At 38.0% G+C, this 27348-nt stretch overlaps 1 protein-coding gene across 3 annotated transcripts; it reads right to left on the reverse strand.

Annotated features, from left to right (window-relative positions):
• Nucleotides 1-609: 609 nt before the first annotated feature.
• Nucleotides 610-27072, reverse strand: LOC106117732 (diacylglycerol kinase theta). Of its 3 annotated transcripts, none has more exons than XM_013312155.1 (18): nt 26927-27072; nt 12447-12526; nt 11833-11935; nt 11159-11370; nt 10782-10950; nt 8293-8436; nt 7794-8046; nt 7433-7632; nt 7068-7280; nt 6616-6750; nt 6007-6181; nt 5674-5822; nt 5134-5310; nt 4544-4670; nt 3987-4142; nt 3332-3488; nt 2994-3101; nt 610-1203 (listed from the first exon to the last, which is right to left on the reverse strand). In XM_013312155.1, the coding sequence occupies exons 1-18, from the start codon at nt 27054-27056 to the stop codon at nt 1090-1092; spliced, it is 2802 nt and encodes a 933-aa protein (XP_013167609.1). In that variant the 5' UTR covers nt 27057-27072; the 3' UTR covers nt 610-1089. The 3 variants fall into 3 exon arrangements, with proteins under 3 accessions (XP_013167609.1, XP_013167602.1, XP_013167615.1); XM_013312148.1 differs by having other exon boundaries at nt 4544-4685; XM_013312161.1 differs by having other exon boundaries at nt 1132-1283; nt 4544-4685.
• Nucleotides 27073-27348: the final 276 nt, after the last annotated feature.

A 27348-nucleotide genomic window follows, 5' to 3' on the forward strand; every position in this document is an offset into this window, starting at 1 on the left:
CATTTAAATTATTTATATGATTATTTAGGATGTAACGTATTCTAATTTCTAATTATTATTGTAGAAGGTTTACTAGTAGTGGTACGCTTAGAAAGAGATGGATGGATTACTTGACATGATATAGAAGACGACTGAGATGACAAAGATAGATTGATTAGTGGACTTAAACTCGTACCCTCTACGTGAGTGGGACAAGGACAGGGATATGATGATTTTCTTACATAAATATTTATGCCTAATTTATCTAATTCTTTTTTATATATAAATTAGTGGCAGATTTACAGATATTCTTACAGATACAGATATTTTTAACTATATCTAAATGTGTTTTTTACTTATGTACAAGATGATTGTAATACGTTGATATTTTGTAATAAAATCAATATAAATCCACCACGAATTTATTACGAAATACATAAAAACTCTTTATCCTAAGCAAAAGGTAAAAAAAAAATAATAATAATTACAAAAAGATTATTAAAATGAAGGTCTGTAGAATAATATTTTATTAGGTTACTTATACAATTATAATAAATATTGATTAAATAATTGTATGTAATATCATACACGTATTACATTGTTATGAAACTTGAACCACTATAATTATTTAATTTTTCTAGTATTATAGAGGTAATGTAAACAAGTATTAGTATTCAATAAAGTTTCAGCAATTTACAATCAGTCTAGAAATATAATAGCAAAATTAGAAGACAAAAACTATAATCAAATCTATTCTATGACATAACTATGACACACTAGCTACTACATTTGTTGATATATAAGACGGGCACATACATACATATTTCATACATTACCCACACAAGGCCAAAATAAAATAAAACCATATTTACACATTGAAACATTTATTTATACACATCGTCAAACATACCCGTCTAGAAATGAAACAACGACTAATGACTATAAATTTATTTGTTCATTAAGTTATATATTATTTGTTTTTTTTTTTAAGTTTTATTTACAGAGGTTTTTTAAGTTATGAAATGACTACGACTACGGATAGGGAGTGGCGAGCGCCTCCGCTGCCCTGAGCCCGGGGCGGCGTCAGATGAGGCGCTCGCTGAGCCAGATTCAGGAGTCGGGCGGGAGCGGCGGCGGCGGCGGCGGCGGCGGCGGTGGCGGCGGCGGTAGGCTGGGCTCGGTGCTGCGGCGGCGCACCTTGCCGCGCTTCTTCAGCATCGTGGCCTGCGGAAGCGCGCGCTCAGCTACGGGCCGCCGGGGCCCGCGGACCCCGAGCCGCGCTTCGTTTTCTTCAGCATCGTCGCCTGCCGGCCACAGCACCTCAGCCACGGCGCCGCGCCGTGGGACTTACGCGCACTTCCTAATCTAACTGTATCTACGTGGCTCTACGGTCGATAGGCTTTTGCCTTTGACGCCATTTTGGATGTTTGTAAAATTAATGCAAAATGATTTCGATCGAATAAATAGTTGTAATCTAATTATTGTTTAAATTTATTTCTGGATAAATGACGTTGGTATAAAATTAAGTCATGCTTTAATGCTTTAACTTAAAATAGATTTAACAATTTTCTTAAAACTTTCGTAATTTATTATTTATAATCTATATATAAATTAGTTCTTGTGATATATAACATCCTCACGTTGATTCAATTTATCATTATAAATTAACGTATATTAATTTAATTTATTAAAAGAAGTTGGCGTTATTTACATTTAATATGTAAATACGAACACTATTATGGCTATTGTTTAATAAAAATGGCGCGTAAGTCCCACGTTTCGGCTTATAATCCTAATCGTTCAATTTGAAGAACAGACAACTCAATTTATGTTTTTTCTCGGCAGTGTACAGCGAATCATGGCAGCTGACCGCGTGACCATTGAACGAACATTTTCACTTGCAAACATCTAAAGCAAAATGTTTGTTCGAGCAGCGCCGGCTCTAGGCGATGCGACCGGCGCGATGTGACGCCAGAAAACGTTTTCCAACATACATACATATATGTATACATACATATTCATATCATATATAGATAATATAAAGCACTATAGGCGAAAGCTCATAGTATGTTTACATCCTCACAAACATATCAGAGATTTATACTTACTATGAACATTTAAATACGTTATTTAACAGAAATAATTCTATGGAATAGCGTCTGGGGATTTATTTAAAAAAAACAGATGATTGGAATGATGTCAGGCATGTGAGGGTTTAAAAAATAACTATAATATGTTCTATGCGCATAGTGCTAAACAGTGATGCATAAATAACGTTTTCACAGCTGTTAAAACGTTTTAACGAAAAATGCAGTTTTAACCGTTAACGTTGCTTTTGACTCGTTGCGTTTTTTCGTTATAACGTTAAAAAGCTATTTGTAAATAAACGAAAAAGCGCCTTGTGCCGGCGCTGCTCTGCGTTTAAGCGCGGGAAAAAAATAACATGGTGTATAAAAAATACTTTTACAATTCGGACAAAAATTTGAGTTGTTCGTCTTTGTTTGTATTCGTTAATATTATTTACATTCAAAATTAGTGAAAAATAAATTATGCACATATAATCCATGCTTATACAGTGCAAATGAATAGCTGCTTCAAGCCAGAGAGTTTTGGAAAAGAAAATGATATTATTTTTACGACAGAATGAAAAGCAATTTTATTAGTGTGGTCTTAATTAGATTTCTTATTAATTTCTCATTTGCGAACATAAAAAACGGTATGAAGAAAACGACGAATGAACATTCGTGACGAACATTCACTGATTTGTATAAATGAATTGGCTATTGTTTGGAAATGATAATTTGGAGATCCGATTATTGTTACGTGACTGTTAATTCTATCTAAATTACACGGCAGCTATCAGCGCCAAAATGGCGGAAATCTAGTCAGTCTATTTATAAAGGTGAGTGCGTACATTCACGAATGAATTTGACAAACATGCATGACAAAGTTATAAGTGTCAGTGTGGGAGCAGAGACAAGCAGCGAGTGAGAGTGTAGGAGGAGGAGGTGTACCTTGAGGGCGGACTTGAGCACGACCACCTCGCTGGGCGCCGCCACCCACGGCTCGCCGTCCACCTGCACTGGGATCTCGCTCTTCAGATTTATCTTTATGTGTCCGCCCTGAAATATGTACTCATTGTTGGTAGATTGCATAATCCAATAACTTTTTCCTAGAAATAAAAGTAAAATGTTCTTTTTAAATTTTTCTTCATATGACAGGCCTTGTAATGCTGCGTATCGCTGCTTCGTTTTTTCATTTTTCGTACTAAATCCATGATAAATATGAAGTAACAATGGATATTATTTATGAGATTAGTAAGTTGTGCGTGTTGTTGTGTTGTGTTGTGAACCTGCGCTATCCGCATGGCACCACGCAGGCCGGACTGTATCTGGCCGAGGTGCACGACGCCGGTGACGCCGACCACCTCCAGCATGCCGTCCCAGTGGTTGGGCTTGTTGAACTGGTCATCCTTCTCCGGACCCCATGGGTTTGCGCCCGAGCCCCAGCTAATGAACGTCACTCATGTTTTATACACTTAATATAAAAATAACTGGGTTGAATTAAAAAAAAAAACTTTTAATTAGCAAATAGATTTGGTTTGAGTTGATTATTAGTCAATTTAAATTCTCTTACTGTGAATTTCAGAGTTCAAAATCGCCGTTTAAAACATAACGTTACCTCTATTTTGTCAAAAACACAGATGACAGATAGATTTTGGTCTCAGAAACCAACGATTAGAATATGAAGGAAACCTTCCTTATTAAAAAAAATCCAATCTAATTCTAAAAAAGGCATGACTAGTTTTAGTCATTATTAGTTGGCGCGAATGACGTGCTTTCGTTACCAAGTCAAGTGTCATGATTAGTGAGGGGACATAAACGTCGACATTATAGTAAGGCTAGTGTTGCGCCAGTACACCGGCAGGGTCGGATTTTCTTCCTAAAAGTAGAAATTGTTGTTTTTTATATCTGTATATTCCCTATTTTATTGTAGGTGTTATTTACCTGAGTATGTTAAGTATGATGATGCCCTCGACAGCAGGCAGGTCTACAGGGCGGCCGTCCACCTCGAGCCGCACCGCCTTGTGCAGGTCCTTGCACATCTTGCGACCCACCATCTTGCGCAGACCCATCTTCACGTACACGCCCTTGTTGCGTAATCTATATAACATGCCGCGTGTTATATGTATCATACTCGATAATAAAAAACTAGACTATAAAGACAGTGCTCCATCATCTTCATCATCAGCTCACTATACGTCCCCACTGAGGGGCCGTGCCTGTGTAATGGTGCAAAGATTTTTTTTTAAATAATTCAACATTAATGTATATTCATATATATAAGTTTTAAATCTTTGATACTAAATAAAATATAATAAACGAATAATTAACTAAAATATATTATTAGTCCCTTTAGGCAAGGTTCCGAAGATACTGGCAGCTTTCCTCCTTCAGCTGTACTAATTCTTTGTCCAAGGTTGCTAGGACCCCACGGACCAAGGGTCCCGATTTGCATGTTGTCCACCTATGAGCTGAATATTTTTAAGTAAGGCGAAGGTTACCGGCTGTTAAACTTGTTAGGGTTCTCCTCCCTGGCGTTGTGGAAGTCAAGACAGAGATCAGCGTCGATGCCGATGCCGAAGTAGTTGTTCATGACGAGTATCTGCGAGTTGTCCTCACTCTGCGACCCTGTGGTCACAGACGCTGCAACGTGAGCGACATCTCAAACAACGCACCAAATGGACATAACTAACTGTTGCTTTCTGAGACCAAAAACTTCCAGTTTGAAAGAACAGAGATAGCAATATGTTTTGAACGGATTTTGGTCTCAGAAAACCACATTAGTATAGGCACAAATACTTACGTAACTGATAATTTGTTGCTAAGAAAATGCATATAAAAGTTAACCTACCAGCAATTCTTTTAGTATGTTCCTTTGGTGTTATGTTCATAAAGAATTATTTTACAGCAAGCGACAGTCTGCTTTTTTTCTATCTATTCTTATAATGACATCAGTTCTAAACAAAGACGCCTTTCAGTGACTTAAGCCTAGTCTTTAAGTATTTTTTTATATAAGTACTTAGTAAAAGTTAAGGTCCAGTTGGTTCAATTTTAGTTGTGCGAGTGTTTGTCATGTAAAACATTCACTGACCAGGCAGCTGCTTGGAGAGCTCCTTGGGCTCGTCCTGCTTGTCCTCGGGGTGGAAGACGACCGTCCACCGGTCGAGGCGGATCTCCTCCGCCTCGATGACGTCACGCAGCAGCGACAGCGGGTCCTCGCAGCCTGTGTAGCCAGAGCCCCAGCGCAGCACACGGGCCAAATCGTTCCCTATTACCATGGAATTAGAAATATTATTGCAAAACCACTATAAGACACTCCGAAAAAAAATGGCATTTTATTCTTTAACATTTTCAGGTAACTTCTAAAATACTGTTACGCTTCACAAATGATCGGAAATATCAGCGAAATACAATATATTTTTATATAATATTATAAGTTAGAAAACGACCTGAATTCGCCTTAATGACGAAGCGACTGCTGCCCATAGACAAACGCAATTATAGATGCGTTTGTCAACCTTCAGTCGAGGGAGGAGATACGCAGAAAGAGGATATCTCCCCTTATGTAAAAGTTGGACATCAAAGATATAGACACATAAAGTAATAGTAGTAAATATGGGTTAAGTGTTACCGGTGCCGAGTGGTACGATGGCGCAGGGCGGGTTGGAGCACTGCGAGTCCTGGCCCACGTTGTCGAGGCACTGCAGCACCCAGCCGATGGTGCCGTCCCCGCCGCACACCAGGATCTTGTAGTTGGGGATGTGACGGAACACGTACAATCTGCACACACCATAACCAAAAACAATATAGCCCATTTAAAATATTTCTGTAAATAGTTTTCCTACTGACGTATATACTTACGTAAGTTCAGTAATTTTAAATTTTACTATATCTTAAATATCTTTAAAAAACCACTGTACAAATCTTTGTATAGGTCATAAACTACTAATTATTGGATACTGACCCAGGTAGGGGTCCGCCGTTCTCAAGGTCGAACACCTGGTAGGGGTTGAGGAGCTTCCGGAAGGAGGAGATGAGCTCCAGACCCTGGCAGCCGCCGGACTTGACGTTCACAAACACCAGCAGCGGCTTCACGCCCGCAGGCACCATAGACGGCTCTATACTAGGTAGCAGCATCACTACACAAATAACATATTAAAATTAACCTTTCTGTTCTCCGAAAGTCGATGTATACATTGGTAGGGGTTAGGTTAAATAGGCGATGAATGGACTGGATAGGTGACACGATTAAGTATCATCATCAGCTCACGTCGTCCTCACTGAGGGTCAAAATTTTCAACGGATTACACAGCTAAAGTGACAATGAAGAGATTTGCCTGCTCGATGAACCAATGCAGGTAAAAAGGTTTTGAAAACACAACACGACACAGCATTTTCTTATCCAAATTATGTTTTAATAAGTTTTAAGTACTTGATCTTAAAATTTTTATGGAGGATGTATATTTATCTCGTGTGGTGTCAAAATGTCAAGGTTCATACAAGCAAGTGGTTATAGGTAGATAGATCTAACGACAAGGAATATGTAGTGTCTTAATTATGATGATATTTTTACCTAATAAATGTTTATCTTCATATTTGGCCTCCCGCAGCGCGTAGAGCGCGCGCACCGCCTTGCTGGCGTCCTCGTATGTAATCACCATTGACCCGTACTCGTAGTAGATGGGCCCGATCGACGTGAACTTGTTTTCTGTACAATTCCGGACACAATCTTACTAATATATAATATAAATGCAAAAGTTTGGATACATGGATAGATTTTAGAAGGTATCTCCAGAACGGTTCACCAGATCACGATGAAATTTGAAATAGACGTAGAATATAGTCTGGAAGTACTAATAAGCGGAATCGCGGGCGACAGCGATATAGATGAAAACACCGTGTTTAGATATTAAATATGGGTGTAGGAAACCTAAAAGCTATGTTGACTTAGTATATTGGTGAAATTGTGTTGGGAAGACATTAGTTGGGTCATATTGTTGTGATCATACAAAATGTAGGACTTACCAGTGCCGAGGAACTCGACGAGTATGTTCTCGTAGTTGCGCTCAGAGAGGCCCGGGGGCAGGGAGGCGACGAAGAGCGCCAGTGTTGGGCCGTGCGGGTCGCGGCGCGGCTGCAGGTAGAACCGCGCCAGCTCCATGCGCCGCACCGACTCGCGCGCCAGACGCACCACGATGCGCCATGGACGCTCGTCCTCCTCCAGCACGCGCTCAGATACTAATCACACAAACACACAGTTCAGGAGGATCTTCATTTCGGACCCTGATGCTGACAATGCAATTAGGTCAAAAATGTTTTATAACAAGATACATATTATGTTATGATCACTCCAGCAAACTCAGCTCGCCTAAAAACGTAGAGGTACCAACCTCCGCGATCGAGCAGTATCTCCGAGCAGCGGTAGTCGTGCACGGCGCGCTCGGGGTCGAGGCCGAAGCGCTCAAGAGCTGCCGCCATGAGGTCGGCGACGGCGTGCTCGCCCGAGCAGGCTACGGTCACGAAGGTGTCGCCCGCACCTGCCACGCGGCCCGGGTACACGCGCACCTCTCCCCCGCCGCTCTCCGGCTCCCTGACAGGCACACCACACCATTAAAGTATACAACTGCCACTCTCTAATCTCAAAAAAAGTCTCCCCAGGTCAACCAAGCCAACTCTTCCTTAACAATAATGGTACAGATAAAATAAAACAGTAATTTTATATTTCGTAGTCCGTAAGATAAAGAAACTTACTTGAAACGTAGGAACAGAGCGGGTCTCTTGTTAGGCAGGCGTGTGACCCTCGCGAGGGGAGTGGGGTCCTTGAGAGGAGGCTCGTCGCCGGCGAGGGCGTCAGTCAGCTCGAACTGTTCGGGGTCACGGGCTACATGGAAGGCTCGCAGCGCTGCGGAGACCAGCTCGCGCTCGTTCCAGTTCCGGCCGACCACCACGGGCCGGTACAGCCGGCGCGACCACGCCGCCTCTCCGTCGTACACTTTGACCACCTCTGTATACGATGGATGACAAAGAACACACGATTAGCTAAAGTAACCTGAAGATTAGTAAGTATTTCATTTGATTTTATACAGACATGCAATACAGATTCATCTTAAAAATCACATTATATTGGATTCTTATGTCATTGGGGTAAGTGTTATTTTATTGCAGATGGGTCCCGTCCATGGAGTTGACATGGTGAAAGACTTTACTATTTCCCTTAGCTTAGTATTTTTTGCTTGTTTTGTCGATGTACCTTCATCCCTATCATCGGGGGTCCTGTCGCGATGTTGCTTGTGATCAGGCCGGTGGTCCTGGTCGGCGGGTGCTCCGGTCGAACCGCCGCCGGAGCCCGAGCGGCCCTCGCAGCCCGAGCTGAACTCCTCGCTGATGCTGCGCGCTGCAACACCCCATATCGCTCACATGCGACCCCCAGTGCCCCGGGAACAACCCGACCCCATGACTGTGCTTTTAGATCATAATTCTGATAATTTGTATTTTTAAAAACCGTAATTATTTTCTTTACTTGGAACATTCAATTATTTCATAAGTACACATAGAAAATCATAATTACACGGATTTTTAATATCATAACTTGAATTTTACGAGTACAGTTTATTTGTATTATATTTAATTTGTTAGAATATTTTTAATGTTAATTTTTATTTTAACAAGCGATGAGCGTTTAAGGCATTGGGGTTAATTCTTTAAATATTTACATGATCTAAATATATTTACTTATAATTATTTTGTGTCTCTTTCTCGTCTCCAACACTTCAAAGCTGAATGTTAACAACATCTTTTCATGTGCGCATTTTAAAAATTATAGCGAATAATTTTGAACAGTGAATAGTTAATTAATTTTTTGGCTGTAAATAGCTTTTACTTTTGTTTTCAAAAAAGCTAGAATTAATAAAATGCGCACAGATAAGTAGCGTAGGGGAATAGCAACACAGATTAAATACGATCAGGTACAGCAGCACGCGTCAAACCGATGTTATTTTTACCTTCTTATGTTGGAATACTACATCATGAGTATTCTCTTGAGGCTCCGTTGACACGTAACAGAAAATAAAACCATAAATAGGATACAATCATACATATTCAACCATACAACCATCCAAAATGAGTTTTGTCTATGGTGGTACAAACTTACTATATCTTTAAACTCATGTAATATGATTTCCTGGAAATGTCTTTTGGAAATCCTATTTTATTATTCTTTTCAATGGAAAAATAATCTGAGAAATTCCTAAGCGATAAAAACATTTTAAAAACAAAATGAAGCGAGCAAGCGTTCAAACATGCACGTTATAGCATAGAAGTGTTAGAAAGAAATTAGGTACTACGTTAAAATTAAATTTTTAAACCGGAATGTTTATTCTTTATTCATAAAATTATAGTTTAATTAATTATTCTTAAAATTAATTTAAGGTTTGATATCCGGATCCACATTTATGACGATTTTTTACATTGTAAAGTTATGCAGTGACTTTGATGGTTAGAAATTTGAATTACCGCCATCTTGTGGTTATTAGATGGTACTAAAACATTTTTCCTTAAGCCACATCTCGAAAAATCGATTCCTACAACGATTAACGACAAAGCGTAAAATTGTGTGCGTTAAACCCATTCTTACATTGCGCTACACAAAATCTAGTACCTAAATCTGAAACTTTCTATCATTTAATTTGATAAAGAATCACGTAGATATGGTTTAGTATCTCTTTTTGTTTGGAGTAGCGTAATGTTAGAGGGCTTCATCGGTCTGAGGTCAGCTGAGGCTGAGGTTATGCTGTGGGGGCGCGGTACCTCTGGAGTAGGGGGGCGAAGCGCCGCCGTGCGGGCTGCAGGCGGCCGGCAGCAGCCGCCGCGCCAGCCTCGCCAGCCGCGCGCCGCCCCAGCCGCCGCGGTGCTCCCGCGCTGCCCAAACACACGCTCTTACCCACCTCCACGACGTGCGACCCCACACCTAGCCTACACTGCCCCTATCCCCTACCACACAAACACCAACCCCCTAACTCTAGAAACGCGACAAACCGACATACCATCGAGAATCGCTGTACCAAACATAAGACCTATACGAGCCAGTAAAGCCGTAAATATTAAGTTTAATTAAATAGAAATTTATAGGTACAGGGAAGGTATAAAACTGCTACCTACGTTTCTATCTTACTGTTTTTGGTGGTTTTTGACAAGGCGGAAATGAAATGGGAAATTAAGTGCAGATAAATTTAGGATAATAGAAAAATGAGAAAATTGTTTTATAATCATGCCCTTTGTAATAATGTTGTTGATAATAATATCAAAAAGTGCCGATAATAGCAAAAGTGATACATATATGTGAATTTTCTGGAGAAAGATGAAAACAGGATAAGAATTAATTTAACTGTGAAATACCAGATTTTCAAGTAAAAGAATAAAAGTACTTTAAATAACGATACTATTCAATTGTCTTAAATAGAGAATAAAAAATTGCGTTCAACTTGAAAGAATGCTAATAGACTAATCGAAATAAAACTAACCTACAATTTAAATCGTATCGTAAATGGACGTAATAGATGTTGAAATGCGTGCTATTCGAATACGTCCTAAGCGGAAGATGGTCGAGTCGGCAATGATGGTATCGTTTAGCGAGCGAAGCTGTACCAGCAAGGCGCATGTGGGGCCAAAAGCACGGGCGTGGCGTGGTGGCGACGCTTCTGCGCTGGGGCCGGAAAGGACGGAAGGGGAGGGGACACTTACGGCAGCCGAAGTCCCGCTGCGAAGGCGGGGGCCGCACGTGCACGCCGATGATCGCTTCCATAGGCACCTCCGTCCGCGGGATAGACACCGCCGACGGGGGCAGGAATATCGGCTGCAGCATGCCGAAGTTGCATTCTTCCGGGATTAACGCGCGGCAGCCGGCGTGGCACTGTTGACAAGGGTTATTATTTCTAAACGGGTTTAAGGCGACATTTCAAAACAACTAATTGGCATGGCGCTGGGTCTAAAAGTGGGCCTTCACTTCTCCTAATCCACAAGTGACGTAGGAGATGTGTATTTATTTATATCGTTTATACGTATATTGATTAGGAACTGTGGGCGTGTGCTGGGTTGGTGGGAGGAAGAGAGTATCTCACCGTGCTGCCACACCACTCGCAGCGGTAGCCGGTGAGGCACTCAGCGGACCAGCAGGCGCGGCGGCAGGCAGCACACTTGGAGTTGGGCGGCAGGTTGCCCTCGCGCCAGTGGTGGACGTGCCGTGGCTCGCTGCCCGCGCAGTATGTCGCGTTCTCCTTGCAGTCCGCCGCTGCGAAGTCTACGCACTCTCCGTGCACGTAGTACTCGCATACTATTATATTATAATACAACTAACATTAGTAATTATACTTATAATTCATCCTATGTACTAAGTACTAGCTCCAGTAGCAATACTTCTAGCACACTTACTTGGCTAGTTAACATCATGGACTAGGGGCTCAGACATTTTGATAAGAGGGATCATTAAACAAAAATAATATAGTTGAACTAGCTTACGAGAATTATGGAATATTTAGCGATATTTCATCATTACTAAAGTAAACAATAAAATACTTGTGAGTTAAGTCTCCATCGCAGTCTTAAAGTTTAAAAAGAAAACAAATTAAGATAAAATTAAAAAACTTAAAAAAAAATCCTAAATATAAAAACCATAGTCATTCCTTACATCGACATAGTATTATAATGACGCGGTTTGCAGTGGTACCAACCTAAACAACTTATAGGGGATGTACCTAACAATGGTTCCAACAACAGATAACAATCATATACTCACTCATACAATGTAAAGCTGGCAGTTCATCGAGCCGCTTGCGACACACCGTGCAGAACTTGCGCTTGTGGTGTGCCGGCTCCGACCAGCAGTGGGCCACCGGGTTCTAGGGCACGACGCAAATATCAAATAACAACATCCGTGCGAAGGTTCAGAGGCAGATTGAATACAAAAAAGATATAAACGGTCTTATAATTTAATCAAAACCATGTATATTTCTAGTTGCCTGTCTAGTACATCTATATTGCCTTAAAAAATCTCGTAACTTATTAAGAATAAAAGATTATAAAAGTTTGTTTTTTTTCTCTTGAATTACGTTTAAAATATTGTACATCATTTTCCTTCTTATAATTGACAACTTTCGGTTAAATGACACAAACGAAATAAATAAATAAAATAAAATAAATAAAATTCGTTTATTTAAGCAACAAAAATAAAAAAAATATATAAATATATTGAAATTATAAATAAATAATTTAGATACCATTACTTGGCTAACAATGTCATTGATAATTTTAAACCAACTTGTTTAATTTAAGGAACAGCTAAAAATAACAAAGTGGGAAATAAACAATGGAATATAAACGTAATTTTTAGAGGGATAAATGTGAAATTACCTTGATAAGGCTCGGCGCCACCCCACAGCACGGCGTCACCACTTGCCCCACGCATCGCTCGTGCACTATGAAATTGCACACTGAAACAAAATAATCACATTTAATATCTAACAACTGTTAGGATGAAAATCCGAAAATGTGACAATGTATTGAACCAACACTAGCTTTACTAAAATGTCGACGTTTGTGTCCCCTCACTAATCATTCTGACACTGGACTTTGTAACGAAAGCACGTCATTCGCGCCAAAGGATTCCAACTAATAATGTCTAAACAACGATTATTATTACTGTCTTATTTCCTCAAATTATAAGAAAGTTGGTACAAACAAAGTCTGGACTCCGAGGACTTACTTTGCTGTGACAAATAGTACGAAGAATAAGAATATTTTTTGGTATTTCGTTGACTTTTGAATTTAGAATTACCAAAATGTCCGAATTTTTCATTCTGTATTTGAAAATGTATGGGGCTTTATAATTTTAGATGTCGGGATAATAAAACTATAATTGAAATTTTAAATTTGCAGTTTTGAAGCTTGCTTTTAACAGTTGCAACAATAAAAGTTACAACGAAGGTTGGTAAGATTGCACGCGATGTCCCGCTTTACAGTTCAAAGCCAAAGTCAAGTAGAGCTTACCGCTGTTTTACATTACGAAACACATGCAAACATATTTTCATCTCTCTCTTTCTTAATGAAAAAAACAGAGATAACAATGTTTTCGTAGAATTGTTTTCATATATGTAGATAAAGCAATAGACAAAACGACCATAGATCTCCATTTATTGCAATAATTGTGTTATTAAAATCTATAATTAACTATCAACTGAATTCTTAAAATAATTATTAAATAATTCAAGATTTAATATTTTCTTTTATATTTATATTAATTTTCACAAGATAGATAATATTTTACTGATACGAAATAAATAGAAACGACTTTATTTATTAAAAAATATTAAAAAGAGTTATAATTAAATGATTGTTACTAAGTAATGAAACCACTAACATTCCAACAGCGCTTTCATAGTAAACAAATTATTTAGACAAAAGCGATGGCCTCATTCGTACATTTCATCTAAAAGCGAGTTTCGCAAATTGTTGGAGACGCGCGTAAGGCGCCGGCCGACATCTGGTAGCGGGTCGATACGTGCGCGCTTGCGCACTGCGCAACACGATTGACTCCAAACGTCTCACCTCTACACGGATAGTCCTATTTGAACTTTTATATTATGTTTTGTTACAATTTATACAAACATACAGTTTGAAGATAATTTTCATATTAACTACTATATTGTCTAAGTTAAGAAACGTTACACTACGTAAATATTAAATAACATTATTGTTACCTATGTAAATGATTTGTTCTAAATTATAAAGCTTAATTATATAACAAACTAAATCATTGTTGCATTATTATAAAACAGGAAACTTTTACGTATAACAGAAAACACAACAAGCTAAACTTACAAATTGATACCTAAGCAAATATCAATTCTAACTATAAGATGTTTAAAATTCGCCTAATAATATTATTACAAGTAATATTGTTGAAATAAAGATCCGTGGTGTCTGCCAACCCATCTGGGTTACGGGCGTAAATTATGTTGTATTGTTGAAGCATATAACAAACAATATTTCTCGTAGCGTAATCGGACAAAAAGTTAAAAATTCTTGGAGTCGTATCAATAAAGAAAATATAATTTAATTTCTTTCACGAATCTATTAAAGAGTCATCACCAATAATCATTTCCATTAGCTTGCAGCTTGTCGTTACGTGAAAAGCGTAGCCTTGTTGCGTGTTTTAATATCCGTTTAGAAAGCAAAACAAACGGGCGTCTATTTTTACCACACTTGTCAATAACGATCCGACGCGGAAGGGCACGGGGCGGATCAAGGGAAAGCGTTAGGCTGTGTACACACTCGAGCAGTATATGAATCGTGCTTAAACTAACTATTGCTCGCGGTTTCGCGCGCGGTTCTTTCATTTTCTTTGCTGAGAATTTCCTGCTATATGTTGTGTGTTTTAAAAATTATAAATAGGATTTGCTAATTATTATATTTAAAACAAGAAACATTTCTATACCATGGATTGGTAATTAATATGAATTTTATGTACTTTAGATACAATTTCATAGTTAAGTACATCAAGGGTATTGCTAGGATTGCTATTTGCTATATAAATAAAACTAAACTTGCAAGTAAGTCTAGGATTAGCACTTCGAGTGGCGTGCTAACATTATTGCGGTTCTGTCTGAAGGACGGTGTAGTTCGTGAAGTTAAAGGGCTATCGAGTACCGTCTTACGTCTTGAAGAGTGCCGACTTGCTTCGAAGCTGTGAAAAAATATCTAAGATTATAAAAAAGTTTGAAACTCCAGGCGAAGCGAAGTGTGACGAAAGCACTTCCTCAGTGTTTACACACCGTTAAATGTGTATAAAAAACTAGCATCATCCGTCGTGTTAAATTTAAATAACATATTATACAATTGTGGCGCGCGGTAGAGACTCGACGGCCGCAGCCCGCGCGGCTCCAACACGAATTGCCCACACAAATGCAACGAAAAGATACTCTTACTGCTGCACTCAGAGTCCTACCCTTAAAGATCAGTTGGGACTCGATGTTCATACAACTCAATCTATAATTTTAGTATATTATATTAAGAAAATAACTTATAAGGCTTACATCTTACTTTGGTCCTTGTAAAGACACGATTCGAATGAAGAGTCGAATTGTCTTTATTTAGCACTAGCCAACACTAAATTTGTTTAAAAAAAATAAATGTATTGGAGTTTACAATAAATGGTAGATATACAGTTGTATGTTAGTTATACTTAGTTTATTTCCGCGAATGTGAGCGGCAGTAACCTCTCGGTGTAGCGTTAATTAGGCCCTGGTGAGTCAGTCGGCCGCAAATGCTACTCTTTATATAGCTTGGACGTACGCCCGCTGTTCCTTTGCCTTTAATGGTACGTATTAATAATATTTCAGTCACAAAGCAAATAGACAAATCGCAAATGTATAAAAATGTTGACTTGGTTGAGATGATCAAATATTTTTCATTATAAATATAAATCCAAATCAGATGTCCTGTTAGTTAATCAAAGAGACGAATTCATTTGAGTGAAGCAGTATCGACTCTTTTTGTTAGTGGACTCCTAGTTTTTTAAATGCAAGTTCAACGCGAATAATAAAATAACCCATATCAGAATATTTAATGTAAAGGAGGAAAACATGACGTATTGTCTGCATACATCAAGGAACACGTGGGCTGGTACACGAGTAGAGACCGACATGATTGCTTACGTTTTGCTATACAAACTATCGTTGTAACCAGAAGTAGATAATAACAGAAGCCAATACAAACCTAAAAGAACTCTGAGTATTAAAAATGTTTAGAAAAATGCGTACATAATTTTAATAAGACTCTATTTATTTTCAGGTTAATAATAATATAATGCTACTCGCCAAGAAAACTATTTTAATTTTATATAGAAGCTAAAATATACGCAGGTAAAATTGATTTCAATGTACAGTTGCAACAGTCAGTCTGTTAATTGCAATTTAACTGCTGGTAAACCACGTGTTTGACCGTGGAAACTATTATATTATCGTGAAGGAATCTGGGTATTAACTAAATACACTTTAAAAGAAAACATTGAGTTACTGAGTACTGTTAATAAGTGAGCTTAAATTCTCAAATCTTAAACATTAAAAAAATACTGAGACATATACACACAATTAGTCTCATTTAGGATCTAATAAGGTGGGCTTTTAGAACTTTTTTTATGACATACTCGGGTTTAGGTCGTCTCCCATAAATCTTATATTTTAAAAGTAATCAAAATTGAAGTGATTACGACTCGAATGTTATGGGTACGGTAAGCGTAACCGAATGGCAATGATGGCGTGAAATAATAAAAAAGCGTCCGAAAATCGTGTTATACTTTCGGTCGGCAAGGCGCGGCCTTGTGCGGGCGGGACGCGGGGCGCGGGCGCGGCGAGAGGTCGCCATTGACGTCACACGCGCCGGCCAATCGCACGCCTGCAACCAATTTGACTTAATCTAGGCCTACCATGCGTCCGGTTCTACCGCGGACCGTCCGGTTTGTATTGTTTAAGAATTATTTTTTATTAACATTAAATTTTTTGTTATCTATGCGTTTTTAAGACGGACTATTTATGTCTGAAAACGGTATACTAAACTAATTTTGAAAATCCATTTAAAAACTATGTTTAATATTACCCTATTACGTAAATCTGTTTTTATAATTTTTCCTGCTTAAATTGAGTATTAAAATTTTAAAGCCGAACTTTATAAATGAAGCCGTAACTTGAAAGCTTTAAGCCAATTAATGTTCTCACATTGCGATTGCAGGTTGCTGGAATTTAAAAAAAAAACCTGCAAATGTTTACAACGGAACACCGTACTAAGTCATAACTAAGAAAACTGGTTGTTGCAAAAGTTGTAAACGTCAAGATGGACGTATGTTTAACATATCCATAATATTCAATAGCTACTTATTATTAACGATTAAAATAATCCTACTCTTACTATAGAATTACAAATGCGAATGGTTAGATGAATGGTATGGTGATAGAACGGATCTCGATCAAATTTGGCATAAATGTGGACACAATCTGGAAGAACACATAGGCTACATATTAAGTTTTTTTTAATTCCGCGCGGACGAAGTTGCAAGAGACAGCTAGTTCATTTATAAATAGGTAAACCTTTAAATATCGTATCCATTGTCCATTGTTGTCATTGACAACATAGTGGCATAAACGTCATAGCCTTTGTCTTTTCAATCGGCTTTTACCAAAATAACGTTAATGTCACATCCAAAATGGATACAATTGCCGTAATTACAGATAATAATTTTATTGTTTCAATTTCCACGTTGTGATTAACTTGATATATTCAATGTATCTTCTATAGGTTACTAATATTTAGATGTTAGAAAGGATCTGGATCTACAATAGACAAAATTAAAACGAAAATTGTTTTAAACTGGTTAGTTATTTTAATTAAGTTAGTTTTTTTAAATATCATGCGAACAAAGTCACGGATAGTAACTAGTATATATGTAAAATAAAAGGTGATTCTTTACTTTATAATACAATTACATGAAAATTACCGAATATCGGTACGAAATTATGATCAATTAATGCAGAATCATACATAGTTTGTAGGTTATTAATTCAAATTCCGTCAATTTTTCAATTTTTAATTATTACCTCTTTAAACGCTAAGTTTAAATGATTATTGGAATTCTAATAGTTTTTAAGCTATCTTAATTTAGAAATAAAAGTATACTAAAGATAAAACCGGTAATATTTTAGACTCCATATTTGGAGACGTCATTTGATTTAACTCTAAAGTGTTAGTATATACTTAGGATATTAGGTATATACAGATTAGCAACGATAGACAATAATACATCTGGCATTGCACGATTATTTATGAACCGGAACTTCACGCCATCTGCGCCGAAAGTAGTGTAAACATTATCGACAAATATAGTTGTCCGTCCTATCCTCTTGAATAATGACAACCGTATCGGTTTATTTTTAGTTACACTATGAACAAATAAAAATAACTCAAAGAACGTATTTTCGTAAAATTAACTGGGAAGAACATTCTCGCTATTGCATTTTGATAACTTAAGGTAATTGTTGTTATTAATAGTAAATAGTTTTATACATTATTAGTTAGAATCATTTGGCGCGAATGACGTGCTTTCGTTACAAAGTCAATTGTCAGAATGATTAGTGAAGGGACATAAACGTTGACATTTTAGTAAGGCTAGTGTTGCGCCAGTACACCGGCACAGTGTCGGATTTTCTTCCTAACAATAGTAAATGCTATTTTATAATACTAAGGCTCCAACATACACAAGTATGTTGGAGCGTTAGTCCATGAACTAGGGCAAAGCCCTGTGTTTCAGAAGCCAAAATTTAATGCTAAGGGTAGGGCCTTAGCTTTAAATTGATTTTACATTTAGTGACAAAAGAGAAAATAATTATTTATATTAGCTGTCGCCCCCGACTCCGTCCGCGCGGAATTTAAAAGATACTTGATTAGTAACCTATGTGTTCTACATCCATCTAATCATTCGCATTTATAATATTTGTAAATATATATAGTAAGAAGTAAGATTTTGAACATGAATTTTAAAAATATTTAAAAAAAATTGTAACATTTCTTTTTACACTTCGTTTATTTTTTTGTTTTTTTTCATGCATGTGTTGCTTGATATGAAATATGTATAAAAAAATTAACACTGCTAAGTTTATAATTAAACTATAATATAATACTGTTTCTCAAGTTTATCCTAACGTAAACCAATTGGTTGTCCATAATTAAATGATCTAAATATAAACCGACGTATTCAAATAGAGTTTTTAGTTTGTTAGGCCAAGGATTATTTTATAATTAGCCGGCGAGCCGAGCGTCATCCTTAGCTTAACCCAGCTCGCTCCGGATCGGTATGTACAGATATATAGATTGTTTTCTTAATTATTAGTAGTTTTGTTTAACTCTGTGCTTGCAAGTATGCAATCCTGGTGAGAGACTGCAAATAAGTCATTACAAAATTATCAAAATTATGGAGCTGTTTAGATGTGAATTATGTCGGAAATGGTTATTCTATTTTAGTTTCTCATTTACAAGATACTGTCTGTTAATAGCATTAAAATTATATTAAACTAGCTGTAGACCGCGATTCCGTCTGTGCTGAATAAAAAAAAAGCTTAATTGGTAGCCTGTGTGTAAAATTTCAAACATCCATGTTAAATTTCGACGAGATCCGTTCTGGAGATACTTTCAAACAAACATCCATCCATCCATCTAAATATTCGTATTTATAATATTTGTTATATAATAGTGTTAGCACTCTTTAGACATGAACATAGTTAACTTCGTAGTTCCCTTGTAGAAAGCTCTTCAAGGCCTTTCTATTTTCCCATATTTAAACATCATGTTTATTTAACATCAAAAATAAAACTCAAACCATAAAGTAAAATAAACATCGCTTTACAAAACATATACTCGGGGCTTACAAAACAAACAACTAAAATACAACTGGCGAGCATTGAATGCGAGACTTCACATAAAGGGTGGCTAAGGAATAATTCATTGGGGTTGTATCCCCCCCTGCCTTCCTCGCGCCCCGCAACTCCCGCGCCCGTGACGTCACAGCTGACATACTTCCGTGCGCTGGAGCGACCTGGATCAATCCACGTTGGCCGGGCTGAACCAACGTTGGTCCAAACAATTGCCGCACAAAATACATTCTACAAAGAACACGAAAGTTCATCAATTTTAATATTAAAAGATCTTTTTAATTTTAAGGATTTTTTACAGTGGTAGAGCTGACAATAACATAGTTTGCACCAGTAGGCCGGCTCGATCGATACCACAGCCATTAGTCCTCTGACCCTTCTCACCCTTTTCTTATTTGGAAGCCATAGGAAGGGGAGGTGGACTTGGCAGAGAAGGGGACGCATAGGCAACGTGTCTACAAATGCAGATCGGTTGAATGGGCAACCATGTAAAGGTTTAAACGTAGACTTTTTTTATAATTTTTGTAATAATTGATAAAGTTCAGTGGGAGACGTTTAAATTCTGTCTTGTATACTGAAGCTGTGACGTCAGTAGTGACATAGTTCTCTGCGCTGGAGTGACCCGGTTCATTGCACGTTATAAAATGCACCAATATTATACCAACATTTATAATATGGAGACGAGAAGTCATATGACTGTTTTAAATTACACGTTTATTAAGTTTGAAATTAAAAAAGAGAATTAAAGTTTTTATTAATAATGTATTGGTATTTAAAATCATATTGTGGTATTATATTTACAGTGGTAGAGCCCGCTTTAACATGTTCGCACGAATTGTCCCGGCCCGCCCGGTGAAATACCACGACCACACAGAAGACAGGCGTCAAGTGGAAGCAATCCGCGTTTTGTCGGATGAGTGTGCGTCCCGGAGGCCTAATTTAGTCCTCTTTCCCTCCCTACCCTTTTTCATATAAGGAAAGGGTGGGAAGTGGAAGTGGACTTTCCGGATGAGAGGATACATGGAAAGGGAAGATATTTTCTTTCTGTGCATCTCCGTCGATTAAAGGTAGGCAACGCATATGCAATTGCGTATGTCTATGGGCAACGGTCACTTCGCTTTTTCAGCAATTTCAGGTGGCCGCTCGCTCGTTTGCCAACTTATGATATAAAAAAAAACGAGAGATTTGTTTGTTTGTCTACAATAAGCTTCGAAACTACTAAACCGATTTGTAAAATTCTTTCACTGTTTAATAGCTATACTATCCCCGGGCGACATAGGATATATTTATTACTAAATTAATATGAAGACGAAGACGCGTGTTCTATGTATATTTCATGGTAACACGCGCTAGGCTGGTAAACAAGAGAGGTTCCGTCTAGTGCAGTAGTAACAAAACTTGTTAGCATATAGTGCGTTTATTTCTGTCCGTGCGTACAGGAATACTAGAGTGTTATTTTAGATTTATTGATATAAATAGAGGTATTGTGTGACCTACATAGTCTGTGGATTTCGTCGTTTGGTACAATTGTTTAGTTTTGTTGACATGTTTACGAGTGACTCTTTAGTTGTTTGAATTTTTAATACTTATAGAAGATCGTACTATCTTACTAATATTATAAATGCGAATGTTTAAATGGATGGATGTTTGTCTGAAGGTATCTCTAGAACTGCTGTACGGATGCCTATCAATTTTTGCATAGGCAAAGAACACAGTCTGGAAGAACATGTAGGACACTAATTAAGTTTTTCTCAATTCCGCGCGGTCACAATCGCGTGCGACGGCTAGTACATGATATATTTTGACATTTCAAAGTTAATTTTGAGAAAAATGCTTCTCCAACTAATGTGAATAAAGCTAATAACGAATGAATTTTGAACAAGTTAAAATATAATTTTAAATTAAAAAGATAACAAGACAACTTCGATTTGAAAGCAAAAAAATTAAAGTTTCCGTTCTATTCGAAAGGTTGTTACATTTATATTTCAAAGACGAGGTACAAAGGCTGCTGAGTCTGAATAATTGAGTGCGCCAGCGCAAACCTAGCATTGTCCCGCACCACCGCCCACCCCTCATCACCCGTTACACAAAAGGAAACCTTTCTTTACACTGTAATGTCGTTACAACTTTATAATTAACTAGCTATGCCCCGCGACTCCATCCGCGCGGAATTAAATAAATACTTAATAAGCCTATGTATTTTTCCAGACTATATTTTACATCTATGCATTTCAGTCAGATCCAAGCAACTGTTGTTTAGATACCATCTAAGAAATATCCATCCATACATATAAACATTCGCATTTGTAATGTTAGTAAGAGGTAAGATGAACTTGTCTGATACTTAGTAATGCTAAAGCTCTTTAGCCATAGAATGACGCTTGTATTAACGCATATTGCTATCCCTTTCAATCTCTTTAAATACAATAGAAACAACAATATACTAGTGTCACAGAAAATGAATTTTACAGTTACATGACTCTTTTATAATCGGAGTCTTGCCAGGCGATATCTCGCCGACTGGAATAACATTCAAGCTATGTACTTGGATAACTAACATCGCTTTAGCAAAGCTCGTAAGTAATCGATTTAACAATCTTTAGTGCTCATTATATCTTAGTACCTTTGACACATCTCTATAAATGGTCTGGCTATACGACATTGTATTTTGTGCGTATTTGAATTTCACCATTTTGAAGCTGATTGTAACGGTTTGCCGCGGTGGTATGGATTCGAACCAATAATATATGTAGATAGAATTAACATACGTGTTTAAATCGGAACCTAGTAGAAGCAGTTACTTCCAGGCAATCGCCTATCGATTTATAGAGATCAGTGCTTCGACAGATGTTACCGATGGCAGGGCCCATCGATGACGTGCGATGGTGCCGCGAGGGGCCGCAGCGGGGCGCGAGGTGCCGCGTGAGGGCACCATTGACGCGCACCTCTCAATGGCACCATAACTAGGTCGCCGTGTGACGTCACTCCTGGCCTACATACGCCCGTATCCCGGACATTCGGTGTTTTCGATTTTCGAGTTTTGCAAGAACAAGTCGATCTAAATATAATCCTCGTACGAAGGATTACACTTACTTTGTTTTACTACGTAAATCATTTGTTATTTCTTGCTTTATTTTCGGCTTCATCTCTTTACGAATTAATTTGTTTTTAATTGATTTCTTTACGGATTTGAGTAGCATTGGAGAACGTATTGTAAAAGGATACTAATAAATAACACGCATGTAAATCGGACTCCTATATTTCGTTTTTTAACGGTAGATTAGCTATCATGTATCTAAGGTAAACTTTAAATCGATCTTGAAGATTGACTATTGGGTTCGACCTATAGTCTTTGAAAACCGAAGAAAATGCTTTGTATTTTTGAGTAATCCAACTAATAAAGTCTTCACCCGTTCAGAAGGAATACTACCTAAAGTAATAGTATATCCAATTTGTTAGTTCTATTGGAACCTCTTGTAGACTAATTGGCGTTACTAATTTTGAGAAATAATATGTCACTCAATTCAAAGATATGTGTGAAGTCAACGCGTACTTGGCCAGCGTGGTTGACTACGGACTAGGCAACTCTAACTTAGGGTAGGCTCCGAGCCCCTAAGTGGAGACGTATAGTGACTTGATTTGACTCAAAGTCTTATGTCCCTGTAGTGGGACTCTAGTCCTAGAGTGTCCCCTACTGAGCGCCGTCAAGTTTGTTTAGGCCGGCCACGTCTTCTTGTTCCTAGCGGGATCCACTCCAGAGCCTCCTGGGTAATATGACTGGGATCCCGACGCGTATGGTCGATCCATGACCACTTGCAGCGTTTAGTGAGTTGATGATGAATATTTCAAGTGGTATTTGGAACTGTGACAATCCTATCCAGTTTTTTTTTATATTTTGTTATTCGTTTGCGATAAATAAATATACGTCATAGTGTATATTTATAGAATACTAATTAATTAATTTCCTGTATATGACAATTAATTTATATATTAGTCATCGTTGTTGTATTTGACCGTTTGACTGTTTTATAAAGTAATTATGTAATTGGAATATTTGAACAGTGACAATATATAGTACAAAGGTGTGGTCTGTTGAAGTTAAAAATGTTATTTATTATGTATTTCCCCTAGTGAATTTATTTTTTTATTTAAAACGTAAGATTATGACTAACAATTATATTAGTACCTGGATGACGGAGCTTTGCTCGGTATGTTTTTTTTAAATTGAGTTTTTTGGAAATTATATTTAAATACGAATTACTAATAAAATGATGAAATATGAATAATATTTTTCGGTCTTACCGATAGAAAAAGTTAAGTTTATGTTTAAGTGGATTATCGATAAAACACGAATAAAATGACATTTTCTAAAAATGATTCCTAGCTAGATCGATTTATCGCCCCCGAAACCCCCTATATACTAAATTTTATGAAAATCGTTGGAGCCGATTCCGAGATTCCAATTATATATATACATATATTCAAGAATTGCTCATTTAAAGATATAAGATTTTATAGTCATTTAGTTAGCAAAAATGAATAAATATACGATTCAATTTGACGCATAAAAATCGTTCCAATAAATAAATTAAACACTTAAGCAAGTTTTAAAAACTTAAGCATGATTAAATCTTAAAGAACGTGCCATCTTTGAAATGTTACACTGCATTTGTTTTTTCTTGATCTTAAAGCTATCGCAATTGGACGTAAAATAGTTACTAAGGACACCCTTAGTGTATGTTTAGTATAAGATATTTAAACTAAGTTACTACTTATAATAAGTAACAATTAAAGTTAATCAAGTCTGAATGTGGCAGTTGGCCGTGTATCTCTGTCATGCAACTTTTGTATTAAGTCACAAGAACAAAACGTAAACCTGTTCAAATGTTATCATTGTCTGTAGCTCACACCGGAATCGGAAGCGGCCATTGTCTATGGTCCGCGCTGTCAACGTCAACTTGACATGTCGAGATACGTGAGCGGGAATAATGAACGCTATCATCTCATGTCACTAAAGGAAACTTGGAATAAAGCCTATTCTGCAACAAATGCGATTTGTTCCCACGTTTTTCTAGCTGTCAAGTATTCAAACGTGTACGAACTCTTGCAATGTTAAAAAATATAAAATTAACTAAAACTAAATATGCTAAAATAATTAGATAGTATAATCGTACTGGTAAGTATTCGAAATTCATAAACACAATAATATAAATAAAAAAGAAAATATTTCAGTTTATTACTTGCCAGTAACAGGCTTTACAGCGCATGTGCTACGCGAAGAGAGTGCTACGGGCTACGACTGATTATGAATATAATTTTGATTGTAGATGTTAATGATAATCAATGAATGTTAAAATGTCACTTATAAGTAGTAAAAAAGAAAAAAAAATTAACAAAGATTAAGAAAAAAAATTAGAATTCTGACATTTTTAGATTAGAATCACATTATGATTAATCAGACAGACAACAATCTCATTATTATATTTTTTTTACATTGATTTAGTTAATTTAACAGTTAATGTTATCTAGGTATTGGCCTAATCGTGACTTGTTCGAGACGTGAAGGTGTGAGTTCACGGTAAAATGAAGAAAGTAGCAACGAAGTTGAAAAAAGTAAGAGATCGCGTTTTGACGATTTAAAACTAGAAAAAAACCATAATGATTTCTATTGTCAGTAAAATGAAACTACATAAAGCTTATTTCTTTTAGTAAGAAATTGACGAGTTTATTGACACGGTAGTAACTAGGTATTAATGATGTTATTTCTCACGGTAAGAGAAAGCTTCATACATAGAAGTCAACTGGTCTTATACTTAATAATTAAACTGCAACGTCACTAATTGAACCAATTTAGACAATTAACTGTAAGTCGTTGCTACTTTGACTTACTCTTGAAGTTATTGAATATCTATTTCTTGGTAAAAAGTATTATATTATTAATTAAACAAATACATTAGCTGTCGAAATTTAAAAAAAAAAAACATAATTAGTTGCCTATATGTACATCTATGCCAAATTTCATCGAGATCTTTTCAACCGTTCTGGAGATATCTTCAAACAAACATCCATCGATCTAAAAATCCGCATTTGTGATATTAGTAAGATGTAGTCGGTAATAATTAATATTGCTTAACATTAAATTAAATAGAAGAAGCAAAAACTTTTTATCCTTTAAAAAAAATACTCGAACGGATGAACATTTTTCACACAGTTACGAAAGAGAGTAAAGAAGTGCATAGTTTTTTTTACTAAAAAAATATATGGTTTATAGTCGCAATTCGACTAATGGGCGACCACTAGTATGGTTAAATGTTTGAATCCAAACGCGTGATTAACCAGTGTAAATATTTTCTCATGAGATCAATAAAGAAGGCAAGAGCCATTCGATAAGATGACATTGTAAAGGCGTGGTCTGCTACCAAACGTAGAGTCTAATACGTTTTATACCTTTGTATTATAATTATGGCTGCATTTGCTTCAAGAAGTACTTGAAAGAGAAGTACATTCGTAATTAATTAGATAAAGTAATAAGTAGTACTGATTACCTATAATTATGATAGTCAGAAGTATTTTTTTTATTCGTATTCCATATTTCACATATTATTGTAGAATTACTTTGTACATAAGGTAATAGGGAATTTGACAAAAAATTACAATTGAATGAAAATTCTTGTGACACACGCTCAATATGGCGTATGATATGAAAATGAAGACAATGATTTTAGAAACATTGAGATATCAATGAGAAGTAGAAGCGGTTAAGTAGAGACGGTGAAAGTATCTGTGACATTGCTGTTTCAGAAATATCGATCGACTTCGCGTCAGACAAAATGAGATTAGAAAACTATTGCGAACCGATTCCGACGCTCTGCAAGGACGATAACGAATTCAGAAGCAAAATTATTGATTTTGCTGTGACCTATGTTCATAATCACGCCTGTTACGAGGAAAACATGATGGCCCACGTCATCTTACACGCCGCGCCGGCCGCTGCTGTTAGGCCCAAGAGTTAAATGTTTTTCCCATTCCGGCCGCGATCGCATCGACTTCGGGAGATGGTGGGCGGGCCGCGGAAATTATGATCACTTACCACGAACCGCGGCTCGACTAGAGACCAGCGTGGGATCACCACGATCGAGATAGGCGGAGATGCGACCCGCCCCGCCCCGCGGAAAATACCTCGTACGAGACCGATGGATCGATATGGAGGAACGGCTTCGTGGACGGGACGACAAGGACCGGGACTTACTTACTCGAGGGCTTCAAGTGGGTTACTTGGGGTTGGTTTCGGAGTCGGAGGGTCATCGTGGTGGTTTCCGCGGGGCGGGGGGAGGGGCCACGCCCGGCACGTTGCATAACGCTGGTCGTGCCGGCGGGCGGCGCTATCGATGCGCGCGTCGCGCATGCGCGGCGTACCTTCGCAGCCGTAGCCCTGGCCGATGAGCCCCCACAGCAGGTCGGAGCAGTGGTGGCAGTAGGTGGGCTTGTGGAAGGTCTTCTTGGCGAAGGAGTGGGTGCGATGGGGCGCGGGCGCGGCCTGCGCCATGGCGGGCGCACGGGCCGGGCCGGGCGGGCGCGCTACTCATGCCGCGGCGCCCAGGGGCGCGCCGCGCTCTTCGAGCGGCTGTCGCGGCCCACCATCGCGGCGCGTCTGCCGCCCGCGCCCCACGCGCCCCGCGCACGCGCCAACCGCCCCCGCACCGCCCGCGCCGCACCCCGCACCGCCGCGCGCCGGTCGCTCGCACGCGCGCACGGCGCACGCACCCAGCGATCAAACTTTGTAGCGGCGTCCTAAACAATACGATCAATGTTTTGGCGTTTTCATCAGAGTTACTATC

Source organism: Papilio xuthus, unplaced genomic scaffold (genome assembly GCF_000836235.2).
Source record: "Papilio xuthus unplaced genomic scaffold, Pxut_1.1 DF829567.1, whole genome shotgun sequence".
In the NCBI taxonomy this organism is placed as follows: Eukaryota; Metazoa; Arthropoda; class Insecta; order Lepidoptera; family Papilionidae; genus Papilio; species Papilio xuthus.

Coding starts and splice junctions, on each gene's coding strand:
- LOC106117732 (XM_013312148.1), bottom strand. CDS start 27,056: ATGGCGCAGGCCGCGCCCGCGCCCCATCGCACCCACTCCTTCGCCAAG. Junction 12,527..26,926: donor CCAGGGCTACGGCTGCGAAG/GTACGCCGCGCA, acceptor ATTTTGTTTCAG/TGTGCAATTTCATAGTGCAC. Junction 4,686..5,133: donor GCTCTCCAAGCAGCTGCCTG/GTCAGTGAATGT, acceptor CTCACGTTGCAG/CGTCTGTGACCACAGGGTCG.